This window comes from Gadus macrocephalus, chromosome 8 (assembly GCF_031168955.1).
Source record: "Gadus macrocephalus chromosome 8, ASM3116895v1".
Classification (NCBI taxonomy): domain Eukaryota; kingdom Metazoa; phylum Chordata; class Actinopteri; order Gadiformes; family Gadidae; genus Gadus; species Gadus macrocephalus.
Genome location: NC_082389.1, coordinates 5,513,160 through 5,530,928, shown reverse-complemented (window position 1 = coordinate 5,530,928; position 17,769 = coordinate 5,513,160). Strand labels below are relative to the sequence as shown.

Below are 17,769 nucleotides of genomic sequence, written 5' to 3'. Positions count from 1 at the left end.
GGCAGGGGGAGTCGGGACCGGCCTGCTACCGGTTGGCCAACGACCGGGCATGCGCAGTGCCAAGCATGCGGCCGCAGTAGGTTACGGCACAGAGGGGGGTTCTGGGAAGGCGTCGTGGTGAGTGAGCTCTCACGGTGTGATTTGGTCTTTTTCGTAAAAATATTTTTTTTTTTCGTTTTTTTTTTTCGTCCTTTGTTGACGTCGACATTGACACGTCTGTCCTCTGTCTCTCTGTCGTCTGTGCCTTTACCTGTGCCATCGTGTATGTGCATGTGCAAGTGTTTGTCGTACTTTCTTAATTTTATCGGTTTGCATGCGGTTTTGTGTGTGTGTGTGTGTGTGTGTGTGTGCGGGTGTGGGTGTATGTTGTGTGTGTGGGTTGTATGCCTTTGTGTGTGCGTGCTTGAGTGCATACATGCGCGTGCGTGTGTGTGTGTGTGTGTGTGTGTGTGTGTGTGTGTGTGTGTGTGTGTGTGTGTGTGTGTGTGTGTGTGTGTGTGCATAAGTGCATGCGTGTCCGTGCATGCGAGTTGCGCGTGCGTCCGGCCTCCTCTGTTAACCTCTTTCCCGTGTAGATCTCCACAGAGGAGTCCACCTCCTTCAGCCCAGTGGCCAGCGGCGCTCAGCTGCCTCTGAAGTCGGCCATGAAGGCTGTGTCAGCCATCAGCGAAACAGAGACGCCCAATAGTACGCACACATATGTCACACACGCGCCGCACAATCAATCACACCCACCCATGCAATTCGCACCAGAGGCATGGATGCAGAGGGGACAAACACAACGACTGCAAAGATTGTTTTTGTGTCGCCCTTGACAAGAACATATTAAATGATAATAATAGTTGAAACTATAATCGTTGAAACTATAACATATCGTCAGTCTCGTAGCATAATTGCCTATGGCATATTTTAAGATTCATCTTGTCTTTAGCGTAAAAAATGCTTAAGTCAGATAGATATTGATGGTGGAATGTAAAAAGCCCTCTGATTTGCTTAGGATATAGCCAATGAGGCAGAGTGAATAAGCAACATTAGGAGAGTAGAGCTAGATATTACAATTTGGCCAAAATGTGACTTAGGTAATTATGCTATGAGGCTAACGACATGGCACCTTTAGAATCATGACAACACTTTACGACACAAGTTAGGCAGAACAAATATAAACGAAGATGCGAGAACAGTAGAAATGCAGGCCATACATGAGGTGTAATGAGGTTGTCTTTCTGTTGTGTTTCTGTTGTGTTTCTGTGTGTGTTGACCAGGTTCTCAGACCATCTCCTGCACTGACCATGGGAAGGAGTCTCTCGAGGTGAGCTGAACAGAGAGGCAGGGAGCACTGGACGGTGTAATGTACTGTCTCCTAAGATCTGGGTGGACTGACATAATGTCCAGTTGTCCACCCAGACTCACATCACTGGATGAGGGCGGCAAAGCGAAACGGGGTCTCTGTTCTCTGTATTCACTCATTGCTGCCTTTTGTTATTAACTTGGCTTTTGTCTAAAACCCTTAAACAGGCGGAATGTTGCTTCGCTTTTCAGAGGAGAACTCATTTATCTTGTGTGAATTTATAATCTCAGGACCCCAGTAGAAAACGAGATAGAGCGAGAACGAGGAAGAGAATATATTCAGTGGAGGCTTCTCCATTGAGGAGCGGGAGGAAGATTCCCTTAACAGTGTTGAGAATAAAAAATGTAGATTGCCCAGACTACTGTAATGAATGAATGCCCTTAAATATGACTACTTTAATGCCTTTGAATATTGATTGATTGATTGATTAATGCTTTAATAATCCCAGGGGGAAATAATTTTTGTCATGAACTCCAGATATACATACACAAATATTAAGAATAAAATATAATATAAAATATAATATTATATATTATATATATATAATATAAATATATATACATATATATATAAAAGATAAAAGATACAAACCTAAGAAATGGGCATTGTTCATGTTTTATTACACAAAGCATTCCATTCATTGAGTTACAGTGCTAAGTTAGCCACCAAAGAAAAAGGTAGACCACTTCCCAAAATCGATATCACCAAAAGTAATGGCAACATCAGTGTTGTGAGTGCTACATGGTTTGCTCGGTACTCATGGCTTACTGGTATCATTACTAGCACTCGACTGTATTGCTGGCCCTGTTTGCTCTTGAATGACGGCACATCTCCAGCGTGGGCTGTTCATGGTTTCACTGATGTGAAATATCTTGATAGGGCAACCAACCGCCACGACGTGCGTCAAGATCACGTTGGTGCTGCTATCCGACTTTCCTTGCTATGCACCATGCTTATAGATCAGGTTGTTTGAAATAATGTTGTCGTTCTTTTACTAGTTTTTTACTCTGACGTTCTGTTTGGTATTGTGGAAAGGGTGAATGATTCAGAGCATGATGCATTTTAATTGGCATCCCTTTTGATCTTGAGTCTTTTCTTAAAACAATTGTAACTGAAAATAAACATAGCTAAATAGCAACCAATAACTCCAGTCATTGAGGTCAAAAATAGGCCCATTGATAGGCCCAGATTTTTGATTTGACTAATGGGCTTTGCATCCTTTCCTTCTGCCCTTACAGTCCATTTCAAAGACATGCTGCCCACCAGCATTCAAATTACAGTGATGCCACATTGCAAGCAGGCCAATGCCAACCAAGCGCGCAGTCCTTCCTCCCTCACTTTAAAAACCACCAGCCGCCACTGATATATATATATATATATATATATTATTATTATTTATTTTCTTTCTCGTTCTCGCTATCTCAGATTCTTTTCAATTGGTTCATCCATGAATATGTTTGAACACAAATACGTCTGCAGGAGGGATTCTTCATCCATAAATCCATTTAAACAGCCAATATATGAACAGGTTGCAATTTAACATAAGCAATCAGACCTTCCCGACTCTCTCCGCTGCCTAGAAAAAGCCTGTGGGCTGGTATGTGTTTTATTCAAACCGGGAGGGCTGTTACCGGAACAAGGAAGGAGGGGAAGTCCATGCTTGCAACCGAGTGCCCTAAAGTAGAGCTAGCTGAACGCCAGTTTTTATAATTATGTATTCAGCTGCCGAGAAATAGGCCCAATTTACATTTCACATTAAGAGCGCTGGAGTGCTCTCAGTGTGTGATCTCAAGTAGGTTGCAGTTCACTTAAGGCCAATGGGTTCAAGCTTGAGAAGGAGTTTCTGATTCTAACACAGAGTACCTTTAAACTCTGGGCCCAAATACTTTAGAGATGATATTGAGGTAAGAAATTATATTAATATTACGATCGTTAAAATATGTTTTACTGGGCTTCAACGCTGATTTCAGTGGGGAAACCATTTGATATTTTCCAGAACAGGAGCCAAACGACCTGCCTGTTATCCATCGTCACTTTGATGAGTCATTGTCTCTCTTGCTCTCTCTCTCTCTCTTGCTCTCTCTCTCTCTCTCTCTCTCTCTCTCTCTCTCTCTCTCTCTCTCTCTCTCTCTCTCTCTCGCTCTCTCTCGCACAAAAAAAAACACACACCGGTGTTGAGTCAACACTGCATAATCAGTGCCGTCAGACTGCTTTTCCTTTGTCTTTTCCTTGTCGGCACCTTCTTCATCCATCCTGTTCCCTGCCCAGTAATTACAACCTTGCTGCCGCACCACATTGTGTGTTGCACACGCACAAAGGTCCAACTATAGGCACCACATCGCCACACTGGGCTACAAACTGTGGATCTCATACGCTAACTCTGTGCATTGTGGGCTAACTCTGTGCATTGTGGGCTAACACTGTGCGTTAGGGGCTAACTCTGTGCGTTGTGGGCTAACTCTGTGCGTTGGGGGCTAACTCTGTGCGTTAGGGGCTAACTCTGTGCGTTGTGGGCTAACTCTGTGCGTTGTGTGCAGACCCTTTGCGCTGTGTACTTACGCTGTGCGTTGTGTGTCCTTGTGTCCCCCCCCGACCCTGACCACTTGGAGGGTTTGGCCGGGCCAACCCCGCCCACCGGCAGGAAGCCCAAGCTCAAACGAGTGAGGATCTCCATGGCGGTAAGATGGTCCACTCCCCCGCCCCCCCCTTGGAGACTGTTGCCGTGGTAACCGTTGCCTTGCAACAAGCGCTTAGAAGAGTAGTGTGTGCTGGACCAAAAGTCTTTGTGGCGACGGCTCACCGGCGCGAGAGAGAGAGAGAGAGAGAGAGAGAGAGAGAGAGAGAGAGAGAGAGAGAGAGAGAGAGAGAGAGAGAGAGTCTCAGGAATAGCTCATGGATGTATACCAATACAGTGTGAACCCAAACACAGAGATCTGCACACAGACATACAGACACACAGATAATTATGCACGCACACATACAAACACACACACATACAGTTAAAGGAGTGAGTTAAAGGAGGGAGGCTCTCGTGTAAAATGGGACTGCTCGGTTTGTGGGAGCTGTCTTCTTCATTTGGGCACTTCACATTTAAACCCTTTATCTTGTGCAATTATGAGCTCTTTTTGGGGAGCAATTAAGGCAGATAGTAATCAATTCCTTGAAATAAGCGGAACGTTTGTCCGGAGGGATTGTGGGATAACTTATTTTTAAACAGCTCCCGGGTTAACTCATTCAGTTATACAGCAGTGTGGACAGAGCTGTGTCTTTACCACGCCTTTCCCTCGCCCGCAGGACGCCACAGAGGTGGACGACGACATGAGCACCACAGAGGTGAGCGCATTCACCCCCTCATCCACAACACTCACCGCCCCACCTACTCCTCGATGTGGAGGCTATTCAGTCACAGTAGAAATAGAGTAGAAAGTACAAAAGGGAAAAGTACAATTTAAGAAATGGCTTCTGGAATACATAATGAAAAAACAAAACAATAACATTACCTTTCAGGTTTAATTGTGTATATTTATAGATTTTCATATATATTTATATTTACTTTTGTGTATTCTGTATTCTTTTCTGTAACCTGTTGCTCTCGCTACTGGCTGAATGACATCTCTGCATGCCCCGCCCACTCCCCCCCCAGATCTCAGAGTGGGAGGAGCAACAGCTGGACGATCCCGTGGACTTCAAGAACTGCAAGATAGACCCCGCCCCCTTCCAGCTGGTGGAGAGGACATCTTTGCATAAGGTGGAGCTAACCACACACACACACACGCACGCGCGCGCGCACAAACACACACACACACAGACACATACACACACACACACACACACACACACCCCAAATATAGACCAAGGACAGACTGGGAAGCAGGCCTGTGGGGCAGTCAGGTTGTCAACGTCTTCACATACAGTACATGCACCCACTCACAAATGCATGCACACACACACGCACGCACACAAAGACACGTACTCACACGCACGTGTACACCAACACGCGCATACCAAATTGTTCATTAATGAATTCATCAATTCACTTCAATGCAAATTGCTGCCGAACAGGCCGGGCTGGTACCACCAGCCGTTCTGTTGTTCTCCACAACTCCCAGATGGCCGCCCCCCCCCCCCCCCGATAAACAGCAGACAGACAGCGAGGTTAGGCCTGGGTGGTTCGGCGGCGGCTTCATGAATCCTAGAGACAATGATGACTTGTGTCTCCATCAGGTTCCATCTGAACTCACGATACGAGGCAGGCCAGAGCTGGAAGCAGAGGCGAACCCCGCGACCCCGCCTTTGAATGCCTTCAAGTTGTGTTAATGCTCAGGCAGTGCAGCCCATTGAACATCCCTTCAGCTCCGTTTCAATAAGCGGAGGACACGTCAGACGCATTGACACTCAATCAGCATGCGATCGGGGAACCGGAGGTTATCAATATGCGATGGCCTGGTTCAACCTAGAAAGGGAATCCTTTGATGCAAACAAATCGAGCAATGTACAGAATATGGTTAGGCTTTGCAGCCAGAATGTCTGTCCGATGAGTTTCAATAAACCCCTCCGGGTTTATTTTATAAATATATGTGTGCTATATATAATCACCCTCATGACTCCATTCCCTCCTTTTCTCTGTTTTTGTTTTGTATCTCTCTGACTCACTCTCTCTCTGTATTTCTCTCTGTCTGTCTGTCAATCTGTCTCTCTCTCAGTCTCCGACTGTAGCTCTCTGTCGGACTCTGTCAGTGTATGTCTCTCTCTCACTCTGTGTCTCTCTCTCTCTCTCTCTCTCTCTCTCTCTCTCTCTCTCTCTCTCTCTCTCTCTCTCTCTCCCTCTCTCCCTCTCTCCCTCTCTCTCTCTCTCCCTGGTAGACTCCCACCATCTTCTCTCTCGGTCTGTGTCTGTCTCTCTCTCTCTCTCGGTCTCTGTCTGTTTATGTCTCTCTCTCTCACTACGTCTCTCTCTCTCTCCCTGGTAGACCCACACCATCTTCTCTCTGCTGGGCCTGGATCACGCGTACGTCACCAGCATCGGCCGTCTCGTCGGAGTGGTCTCCCTTAAAGAGGTTTGTGCACAACAGACGTAAACGCAGAGAATCCTCTTTCGGTTTTATCACTGGCAAAGTGGTACACGCCGTGGTGACCTTGTATTCCTATCAAGATGAGCAGGCCTGGTTCCCCTTGGCTGTTGGTTCCTATTAACATAAGTAGCCTGAGTGCGTTTTGGAGCTTGGATTCTTATTTCCAGAAGGTAGTCTGTTTTTCTGAATGCTAGATGCTCATTGTGCTGGTGGCGGTAGGGGCCCGGCCGGGACATTCAAGAGCCACTAAAGAACGCTTTGTGTGTGCATTCCTCGCGCAAAAGGTAATCTGTACTCACCTGTTTTCTGTATCTCTCTCTTCTGTTTTTCTCTCTCTTTCGCTGTCCATCTTTCACTGTCTTTCAATATCTCTCTCTCTCTCTCTCTCTCTCTCTCTCTCTCTCTCTCTCTCTCTCTCTCTCTCTCTCTCTCTCTCTCTCTCTCTCTCTCTCTCTCTCTCTCTCTCTCTCTCTCTCTCTCTCTCTTCTCTCTCTGACTCTAGCTGCGTAAGGCCATAGAGGGATCTGTGACGGTGACCGGAGTGAAAGTGCGCCCCCCACTGGCCAGTTTCCGCGACAGCGGCAACAGCACAAATGTATCTGATATTACAGATCTCCACAAGCTGTGGGTCCGCCACAGAGGCCACTCGTTGCCACGGGAACCAACACCCCCCGAGGCCGAGGACCAATTGGATCTCCCGTACGAGGAGATCCCGGTCGACTTCTCCGACCAATCGAATATTCAGTTTGAGAGCAGCCTGGGCGACGTCATCACCCCCCCGTCAGAGCTGGTGCTCCAGGAGAGCCCCTCCTTCACCGAGGACCAATCGGAGTTCACCTTCGAGTGCAGCCCCTCCCACACCGAGGAGTCGGAGCTGGGCTGTGACTATGAGCCGCCGAGTGACACTCCCGAGCCGGACCAGTTAGAGACACCGACAGATGAGCTGAGCCCCTCCCCTCCCCCAAACCTGGACCGGATTGAGATTTCGTCAGAGTCTGACGGTCATGACTCCTCCCCCTCCCCCTCTGCCTCCCCCTCCTCCCCCCCAGCTGCAGATCAGACCGAGTGATACCGGGGGGCAGTGGATAGTTCAGGGGTCCCACACCGCGGTGTCTACGGTCGTAGAGGTCACCTCCAAGTCCAGCCTAGATATCTATTTCTGTATTATTGCATTTAGTAGGGCTGTGTGTGTGTGTGTGTGTGTGTGTGTGTGTGTGTGTGTGTGTGTGTGTGTGTGTGTGTGTGTGTGTGTGTGTGTGTGTGTGTGTGTGTGTGTGTGTGTGTGTGTGGGGGGGTGCGTGAGCGAGGACGAGATAGAGAGAAAGAAGAAAGCAATTACGTGTCAAAAATGTATATGGTTTGATATTGTGAAAGCGTCAATAGGATTTTAATTGTGTGTGTGTGTGTGTGTGTGTGTGTGTGTGTGTGTGAGTGTGCGTATGAATGAATCATGGAACTTGGTCCATGATTGAATTGGGTCTGGATTCTAATCCCTTCATTTGCCTCTCCATGCCAAAGTAGAGTCCTCTTCCCGCAGACGGACCCAGGAGAGAAATGAAATGACCCCCGACACATCAGAAAGAGGATTCACAGAACGAAATTAAAAGGACAAAAAAGCGAAATTTAGTACGAGATTGAACAAGGTGACATGACTTCTCGAACGCACAATTTTCACACCTAAACCGACTACCTAACCACACTTTGAAAGGTGTGGGCCAACCTGTTTGCCAAGCTAAGTGTTATCACTAAGTGACTCCAAGCACATTGTAAGTACCATGAATAGAGCATACTGCACACAGAGCCCTCTTTGGCCTCATAGGATCTGATTTGATAAGGACAGAAGTGTTTATCGTTTGTCTTGTTGAGGTTTTTTAAACATTTACACAAACAGCCTAATTTGAATGTGATGAAATGCCTCTATGTTATCTATTGTGTGACTTGACTTGACCGTATTTAACTTATTTCTAGCATGATGAAGGGACAGCAGGATTGGAAGAACTATATATTTAACTGACTGTTGTGTAGAAAAGGCCACACATATATACGCAAACAAACAATTTATACACCCAAGGACACAGAAACAGAACTTTTGGTTTGTAAATATTACCATCCTAAAATGAAAAATCGTAGCGTTTCTCGAACACATCGCACAACGACAAAACACGGGCCAAAGCATTGATTAGAAGTTGAACTCCAAGCACAGTGATACCCGAAGTACAAGTCTTAAACCTGTTTTAGAGCCGTGTGTGTGTGTGTGTGTGTGTGTGTGTGTGTGTGTGTGTGTGTGTGTGTGTGTGTGTGTGTGTGTGTGTGTGTGTGTGTGTGTGTGCGTGTGTCTGTGTGTGTGTGTGTGTGTGTGTGTGTGTGTGTGTGTGTGTGTGTCTGTGTGTGTGTGTGTGTGTGTGTGTGTGTGTGTGTGTCTGTGTCTGTGTCTGTGTCTGTGTGTGTGTGTGTGTGTGTGTGTGTGTGTGTGTGTGTGTGTGTCTGTGTCTGTGTCTGTGTGTGTGTGTGTGTGTGTGTGTGTGTGTGTGTGTGTGTGTGTGTGTGTGTGTCTGTGTCTGTGTCTGTGTGTGTGTGTGTGTGTGTGTGTGTGTGTGTGTGTGTGTGTGTGTGTGTGTCTGTGTCTGTGTCTGTGTGTGTGTGTGTGTGTGTGTGTCTGTGTCTGTGTCTGTGTCTGTGTCTGTGTCTGTGTCTGTGTGTGTGTGTGTGTGTGTGTGTGTGTGTGTGTGCGTGTAGATGTGTGCGCGTGTGTGTGCGTGTAGATGTGTGCGCGTGTGTGAATTCTTGTTGAAAACTCCGTACGACCTGAAATAGTCGTAAACCTTCTCTGTCCCCGATGAATTCGACGTGAGGTCACCGACTCATACCCACGAGGCTTCTCCTTAGTATGTGTTAACATTTGTGCAATAATCTATTGCTGTCTTTTGTATGCATACTGAATGTGAAAAATTGCTTGCCATATAAGATAAGAGTTTAATGTAGAAAGTGTATAAGCTCATTCGCAGCGCCTCTAGTTCAGCAATAAGGATAGTATCTCCCTTTATATGGCCCTGGCCTGTATATGCTTTGTACATAGAAACATCCTGTGTGGAAGTCGACGTACATTTTACTGTACATACAGGGGGAATTATGCATTTGAAATCAACAGCCATTGTTATTTTTCAGAGGACACCGACTTTTTTTTTTTTTTACATCAGTAAAGAAATAAATTTAAGACATTTGAGAGTAACGCTGAATCGACTGGTTTATGTTCTTTGATATCTGACACAGTTGATTGATTGATTGACATTTGATGCCCGGGCCTTCAGCTGTAGGTCCAGGTTTCAGCAGGGGGGGGGGGGGGGTCAGTTTTGTTTGGGGGGCGGGGAGGGGTGTACAGATTTCACACACAGCTGACACAAAGTACCAAGTCTCACTTGAATTCAGAATTTTCTCATCTTGGAGAAGATCTCAACCTCTGATTTTGTATTCAGTTGTACTATATTTCGAATTTTATTTTTAGCTCCTCTGTGAACTCATAGCTAGCTACGGGCATGTCTCCTATGTGTTTCACACTTGGTGTATGTAAAGTGAGGGTCCACAGGGAGAACTAAACTAAACCCTTTGACCTCAACCATGACACAGGGAAGAGGAGTTTGCACGATGGCTCCTGAATAATTCATGCCTCCTTCCCTCCAACTTTAGTTCAATAAATAAATTAACAAGTGTATTAGGCTTACAGTAGCACAATACCATAGCAATCGCTTGGGCTGCTTTTATAGTTCTCCAGCTGTGGTGTTATATGAAGCTGCAGCGCCAGAGACCAGGCTGGCTTTTGCACAAATCTTTTTCCATTTTGCTTTCTAATGGGGCTGTCCTTCCCCAGTGTTTCCCATTAATAGACAAACCTTCGGTGGCACAGTTAACAAAAAAGATGGCTTTGCGTCACACTGCAAGGCCAATCTGGAGCCTCCTCCTTCAAAGTGGACCGGATTGATGCCACTTCTCAACACTTTCTGTATCCCAGGGCTTGGATCCACTGACAGGAGAGTGAGCAGACATGAGCAGGTATGTCAGGCGCTTAGATTCTAGCGATGAGTTTGAGCCTCTGCTCTCACCTCTTTAATAGTCGGTCACCACAAGGCCACTGTCCCCACTGCCCTACGTTGTCATGACGCCACCGCGCTCTCCCAGGGTCGCTGGTAGCTACTGAGCCATTTGTTGTTCAACCTCAGATTTGAAATGGTCTGTCTCTTCCTGGTCGGAGGTCATCATGGAGCAGCTGAACCCAGAGACCTTTGTTTGATTCCCTGGACCATTCATGGGTTTAATACCCTAATTAATCATTGATGCCCTAACCCTTGTACACCCTAATATCCACAAGCTACCTGTTGATTTCCTCAAGCTAGACGCCCTAATCTCACACTGCTTCTTAATACAAGTCATCTGAAATTACTTTAAGGCTCTTTGGATGAAAGTGTCAGATCAACGAGAAAATAGAAAAAAAGAGGTGATCTATTTTAATCCCTCTTCCAAAGAAACATTGGTTTGGATAATTGGAAATCCTACATTTCCCCTGGGTGTGAAATGGTATGTGACTATGGGTGCTACCTACTTCTTGCTATTGCTACTCTAGCCTGGGGCTGATTGGTGTAGCATGTGGGGATGGGTAGAGGGCAGGGGAACATTAGCATTCAGATCCACCAAGGACAGGACACTACATCATTCAAATGTATAGGCAGGTCATAGCCCTGAGGGTAATGTACCCTATGTAAACAAGTCAAAACAAGGCGCACCATGAACACATACAGATCAATAGATTCACCTGAGCCCCATCTACAGTGAAGAATATGCCTCCCTGCATAACTAGAAGGCTGGAGATTACTCCCTTCTGAGTACCCATGTTGACGTGCATGGCAAACAATCATATGGATTCACACATGACTGATTCCACTCCATGCGTTTCATTTCATAGATATGTATTGTTATTGTTTTGTTGATTTTTATGATTGAGAAATGGGCTGCAATTAGTGGCAGGCAGTTTTTGCCATTTGAAAATGCATAGCTCACTTCCTGTGCTCCTTTTTCACTCATTGTATTTCCCTAATTAGAATAGAATAAATTATCTTATTGGGTGATCCCGACCTTTTCATTCGTATGAATTCTGAAATTTAGAAACCCCAGTATATGTGTACAGGATACGTGTATAAACAGGGTTTATACACGTATCCATTATTGGTTTAGTTGACAGGGACCATGTACAGAACAGGTTTTATACCAGAGTTAGCTGAATAGCTAATATGCATCTGTGGTCCCTGGGCAGGGAGTTCAGGACAATCAAAAACATACTAAGCATTACGGACAATACTAAATACAAAACAACAGCATCAACAACATTACAGGGTCAAAATCATACAAAATACATAAAACATTTGATGTTCTATATAAAATGATCGCATGATTGATTCTCTTTTAGCCATGACTTCAGACTTTTTAAAACGTACGACTTTCACAGTGTCTAATATGGAACGGGATTGAGTTTCATTTTCCAGTTGCTTGGAGGGATAATGCTGATTGTGGTCTTCTTAAATTTTGTGTTACAATCACCTCTCGTTGCAGCCCTCGATTCCCTTACATTGTCCCTGCAGAATGACACAGACATTGCTTGATTGGTGGTGGTGCAAGGTCATGAATGAATTTGTACATCAAGCACATAACTCTAAACCTAATCCAGTATATATACATAGGGTTATGGTTAGGCCTAACCCCATACAGTACATGTATATATACTGTACATTGCTGAAGAAAGAAACCATTACGCTGCAAGGAAAAGGATCTGGATTGCTCTCATGAATGCCTGAGATGATGCAGCCCCCGTGAATCGATATGGAAACGGCTCCTACCCAACATCGGTACAAAGAAGAACCTGATTGAACCGTTTAATCCCGGTAACTACCCAAGCTCAGGGGCGGAGACGTTTGGCAGGAGTGTAAAAAATACATCAAATCCTCAGACAACTTTTATAGGGGAACAAGTATAAAATATTGTAACTTCAATATGTAGGAAACATAAATAAAATGAATTCATAAAATGAATTCATCAATAAGCAAAAAAAGAGACACCACCATCCTTCATGTACTTTATTTTTTATTTTTTCATATAAGATTATTTTTCATTGCACATAGCAATACGTACGCATCGTGTGTAACCCCTGCACACTACAAAAGTTCCATAAAAAAACAATGCAATAGCAACACACAAACTCTTCACAAAAATGTACAAAACCCAGAGTATGAATGACAGTTTTACATCCTGGTTCCACTCACCAACATATACATACACACACACATATATACATACATATATATAAATTCATATATATAGATACATATATATATGGTGCAATCAACTAAGGGGGTGAGAGACCCAATGACCAATGACCCAACAAGGGCACCAGAGGGGGGTGGAGAGGTTAAAATTGAAGATCAGTGGGACATGGCAAAGGGTTAAGGTGCAGTTATGGTTCCACCTCGACGCAACGCAATGGTCATGCAGACGCTTCGACGCAGTCGTGAACCGGCGTTGGTTCTGCGTCGGGTTTTAGTGAGCCTGCCCAATCACAGCCCTCGCCGCTGTGTCGCCTCGACACAAGGTTGACGTTTTTGGGAGGCGCACGTCAGGCCCTTGAGGTGAACGCAAGGAGGGTCCGCAAGGACGTAATGGGGTCCGTAAACCCACTTGCTCTGCGTCGACGTAGAACCATAACTAAGCCTTGAGAGGGAGGGGAAGATACAGTGGCCCAACGCGATGGAGCCTCTTTTATTTTTATTTTTTTTACAGGTAAACAGCAAAATAGCTTATACGACGATTAAGGGACCAATGACATCACATCAAATGCTCCTTTTCCTTCCACTTTCTCTCCATCTCGGCCACCTCCTCCACCACCTCCTCCTGCTCCTCGTCAAAGGAGGCCACGCCCGAGGAGGCGCGGTCAGAGAAGAACCCTTTGGGGTGGCAGCGCCACACCCTGACCGCGTGGAACACCCCTCCATCCTCATCCTCCTCCTCCTCCTCCTCTTCATCCTCCTCCTCTTCTCCTGGGGACTCTGAGTGGGAGGTGGAGTAGCAGGAGTCAAACCTGCTGCTCCTGCGAGGCCACTCCTCCTTGTGGGCCAGGTAGGCGTCGCCGTGCTGAAGGGCCACCTCCTTCTGCTTCACAGGGCCGCCGTGCATCTCCTCTTTTTCCCCCTCCTCCCCCTCCTCCTCCCTAGTGCTGTCGCCGGGCAGAGCAGGGGAGAGGGTCAGGGCGGAACACGGGTCACTGGGGGCGGCCGGCGGTGGGTCGCGGCTCGAACCGGCGCATGCAAAGGGGGGCGGGGCTTCGCCGCCGTCAATCACAGCCTGTCGTGGGACTCCGGAATCCAGGCCGAACGAGGCAAAGTCTGAGGGAGGAGGAGACGGTCAGAGCCCCTGTAGAGAAGGCAGGGATGAATGAAGGGAGAAATGGATGAGACACACACACGCACACGCACCATACACACACACACACACACACACACACACACACACACACACAGACGACGACAACGGCGATGACGATGACGATGACGATGATGACGAAATCGAACGGAAACGCATACCTGAGGTGTCCTGTCTGGGGAACGTCTGATCCGGTTCATCGTACTGGGCGTCCTCGTCGTTGAAGTCCTCCTCTTCCTCGTCGTCGTCCACGGACGCCCAGGCCCGCAACTTGGCCTCGGCGATGGCAAACTGCTCCGCTACACCTGGGGTGGGGGGGGGGGGGGGGGGGGGGGGGTTAGTCACCGGCGGTCTATTCTCAACCTGCCCTGCTAAGCTGAACCCAGAGTCACCATGTGCCAGATGGAGCGAGTCAACACCAAACATAATAAACACGACAGGAAAGGGGGCGGGGGGGGGGGGATAGTGTTGCTAATAGGCTTAGGAGAGAGAGATCACCGTGGAGACAGAAGGACGGGAGGAGCCGGCCTCAGAGCTGGCTGACGGACACGGGGATCACTCTTTAAGGGGGGGGTCAAGAGTCAAGAGCAGCACCTGTTGCTGCTGCTCTTGACTCTTGAGAAAGCTCAATGCACACACTCACGCACGCGCGCATGATCACACACACACACACACACACACACACACACACACACACAATGAGGTGCAGGCCCCCGGACCTCAACATCTTCACAATTATTAGACGGTGCAGAGAGCCAACCCCCACTGTGCGTGTGACAGACTGCACACCTGCAGCAAAGCGAGCTTCCTTCTCCCCCTCGCTCAGGTGACAGTAGGAGCTGAAGTGGGACAGGGTGGAGGGGGGAGGGTCCGAGGGTCTCGGCCAGCCCTTCCACTCGATGAGGTGGGCTACCCGTCCCTGGGCCAGCGATGTGGGCTTGGTCACATGGTCCCTCATGGCCTGAGAGATGCCTGGTAGGGGGAGCAGAACGTGAGGATGCAGGAACACATGATAACCATAACAGGTGATCCGGAGGGCAGGTGAGTTACCGTTCAGAGACGACCGGGCCAGAGCGGCAAACTCATGGATGCCGACCGCTTTCCTGGATTCTGCTGGAGACTTTCCTGACTTTGGAATCATTTCAATCCCCTCTAAACTCTGGAGGAAGAAAACAAAAAACACACGGACAAGTAATGTTAAGTATAAGCCTGGATGGCAGTAGGTTCGGCACTATTATGCTCTTGAATAATTGATTCATATTCAAATATAATACTAGCCACAACATTTCCTACCAACCACATCCGGACGGCTTCATAAATGTCCTGCAAACATGTCCTTCCAACAACATGCAATGCCAATATGTTCCATCAAAATGTCCTTCAAACACCTTGTTCTACCAACAACATGTCCTACCAGCAACACTTCCTTCCAACACCCAGCCAACTATCAACATGTCCTTCCAACACCCAGCCAACTAATAACATGTCCTTCCAACACCCAGCCAACTATGTCCAACAAACATTGAGAAAACTTGCAGCGTGTCAACAACAACATAGTTAATGAACCACAGTCCAGGGCAGTGGTCTACCTGTCTGTCCCATCTCTATCAAATGGCATCTCCCCCAAAAAGGGTTCCCGCCTGATGCCGACCCACCTCCTCCTGTCGGTGGCGCCTTCTCTGCCTACTCCTGGATGACCAGCGCATCGCGGGGACAGAGAGGTAACACCGACGTGGGCGACCGACACCGCGGACCCCAACAGTGTGCCGGCTTTACTGGTTTAAGACACGAGCTAACTGCCATGTCCTACATTTACCGCGCAGACGCTAAAGCCCCGCTAAGCCGGGGAAAACGGTTAGGACGGCGGAGACCGGGAGGGGTGAGAGAGGCTGATGGTGTCGACGCCACCAGGCCAACATATGGCAGGATGAGACCAACCCTAGTTAGCTGCCCCCGGCGTGCTGCCCAAGCACGGGCATGATCCCTATTTAGAGTAATGCCTCTCGCTAACTACTGCGGCCGAGCTAATGGATTATCATGAGAATCAAGCGGGGAATTCATACACATGGAAATATGTTGCATATTTTAAATCCATATGAGGTTTGTTAAATTAAGGTGTGTTTCTTTTTCCTTACTCTCTGACATTCAAAATAGGCCTAGCATTATTAAGACCATCATATTATGATCATTCTAAACCCATACACACACACACACACACACACACACACACACACACACACACATATATATACACATACACACACACTATATATACACACACTACACATACAGTAACAGATATATATATATATATATATATATATATATATTATATATACACACACACACACACACACACACACACACACACACACACACACACACACACACACACACACACACACACACACACACACACACACACACACACACACACACAGCGTAATAGTTAGACGATACGTTTTTATTTTATTAAACTACGTTTAAATGTCTATTTACTGCTGGTATACGGGATATTGAACACGTGAATGACGTAAACGCGCTTGAATCATGGACGTCAGATCCATGCCGCACGGTCTGAACGAGCACGGCTCGTGGCTTGCGGTTTGATATACGTACATGTGTCAATCATAATTGAATATGGCGGGGTAGATGATATTCAAAAGAACCCAACGGTCATACGGCATGAATCACCCTCACATGGGCTGACAGGATAAAGGACAACAGTCAATGAAGAACCACCGTCACCCTTCAACTCTCTGGGGGTTTGATCCTGTTGGTTGGTGACCGAGGAGGACTCGTTCTTCTGTGACAACGATCATCCACGGTGACAGTGGTAAATCCACAGCAGAGGCTGAGATACCGTGGTGTTCAACTGTACAAGACGACAGCACGACATCCTAAACGGGGAGTGGTGAAACCTAAAGAGCATCATGAATCGTTAACCTTATCTTAAAGGTGATGCGCCTGGGGGCTGTGACCAACAAGTGTAATAACACACACCGCCAAGCATCACTGCGACTCGACTTTTCCATCAATTTCAGATCTTTAAAAGATATAAATAGGCAATTGCAATGCGTAAGGTCTCCTAGATGTATTATGCGGGTAAATAAACGGTGGCTCCGTCGTGGTGGGTGAGTGGCTCTCAAAACACAACGCGTCTTAAAGCATCCTGAAGGCCGTGTTATTTGGAAGGACCAATGACACGGAACTATCCACCCCATGCGCCAATCTTTGGCCATTTACAGCACTACAGAGAGCTCGACGATAGCGTTAAGCAACCCCACACATCCACACACACCTACCTGTTAGTCAAACGGTGGCGGCACGGTGCGCTTCGCACATGTTAATGCTCTTGTAAGAAATCCTATCCACATACGCAATCGCACATCCCGTGCGCTTTGGTCCCGCTGCAGTGGTCTGCTAGAATAAATCCGAGCGCATTCTCCCCAAGGTGTTGTGTGTTAGAACGCGGATCTCAGAGCACCATTTGTTGCTCGGTGCGTTATGGCCGAGGCTATGCGTGCTGTGATGCCCGAATGTCTCCCGTTGACGCGCGTCATCGACGCAAGGCGGCGTCATCTGCTCTGCGTGTAGCCTCTTATATATTAAATGATTGTATAGCAGGACTGCTGAACTGCATGGCGGTAGTTAGTGAATTTATGCACGAAGTTAACAAAAAATATATAAAGACATTATTAAAAATGGTACCTATAGGCCTTGATTTTCGCAAATTAATATTAAGCAAGTCACATTGTAAGTTAGGTAAATGGCGATCAAATCCCCTGGGACATGATAGGGAAAGTGAGTTGTGAGATCAAACCTAAATGTGTTTGATCAGTTGTGTGACAATGTATTATTCAGCAAAGGACACGAAGGAACTCATAGATC

General features: G+C 47.0%; 2 protein-coding genes across 4 annotated transcripts in view; one reads left to right on the top strand and one right to left on the bottom strand.

Annotated features, from left to right (window-relative positions):
* Positions 1 to 9,656, top strand: part of LOC132462740 (chloride channel protein 2-like) — a 41,883-nt gene extending 32,227 nt beyond the window's left edge. Inside the window, 8 exon segments of the mRNA XM_060058456.1 lie at positions 6 to 117; positions 576 to 687; positions 1,263 to 1,309; positions 3,958 to 4,026; positions 4,643 to 4,681; positions 4,992 to 5,096; positions 6,319 to 6,405; positions 6,923 to 9,656. Coding sequence (XP_059914439.1) covers positions 6 to 117; positions 576 to 687; positions 1,263 to 1,309; positions 3,958 to 4,026; positions 4,643 to 4,681; positions 4,992 to 5,096; positions 6,319 to 6,405; positions 6,923 to 7,489 — 1,138 coding nt within the window. The 3' untranslated portion in view covers positions 7,490 to 9,656.
* A 2,868-nt stretch (positions 9,657 to 12,524) lies between these two features.
* LOC132462653 (protein FAM131A-like) lies at positions 12,525 to 17,475 on the bottom strand. Of its 3 annotated transcripts, none has more exons than XM_060058304.1 (5): positions 17,184 to 17,475; positions 14,929 to 15,037; positions 14,668 to 14,850; positions 14,040 to 14,183; positions 12,525 to 13,841 (listed from the first exon to the last, which is right to left on the bottom strand). In XM_060058304.1, exons 2-5 carry the CDS (start codon positions 15,017 to 15,019, stop codon positions 13,285 to 13,287), a joined length of 975 nt encoding a protein of 324 aa, XP_059914287.1. In that variant the 5' UTR covers positions 15,020 to 15,037; positions 17,184 to 17,475; the 3' UTR covers positions 12,525 to 13,284. The 3 variants fall into 3 exon arrangements, with proteins under 3 accessions (XP_059914287.1, XP_059914286.1, XP_059914288.1); XM_060058303.1 differs by lacking the exon at positions 17,184 to 17,475 and adding an exon at positions 15,534 to 15,800; XM_060058305.1 differs by lacking the exon at positions 17,184 to 17,475 and adding an exon at positions 15,468 to 15,799.
* Positions 17,476 to 17,769: the final 294 nt, after the last annotated feature.

What these genes read in the sequence shown, in the direction of transcription:
- LOC132462653 (XM_060058303.1), bottom strand. Translation starts at nt 15,584, where the DNA reads ATGCGCTGGTCATCCAGGAGTAGGCAGAGAAGGCGCCACCGACAGGAG. An exon ending in GGCCCGGTCGTCTCTGAACG is followed by an intron (nt 14,851 to 14,928) that starts GTAACTCACCTG and finishes TCCCCCTACCAG; the next exon opens with GCATCTCTCAGGCCATGAGG. An exon ending in CCCCAGACAGGACACCTCAG is followed by an intron (nt 13,842 to 14,039) that starts GTATGCGTTTCC and finishes CTCCTCCCTCAG; the next exon opens with ACTTTGCCTCGTTCGGCCTG.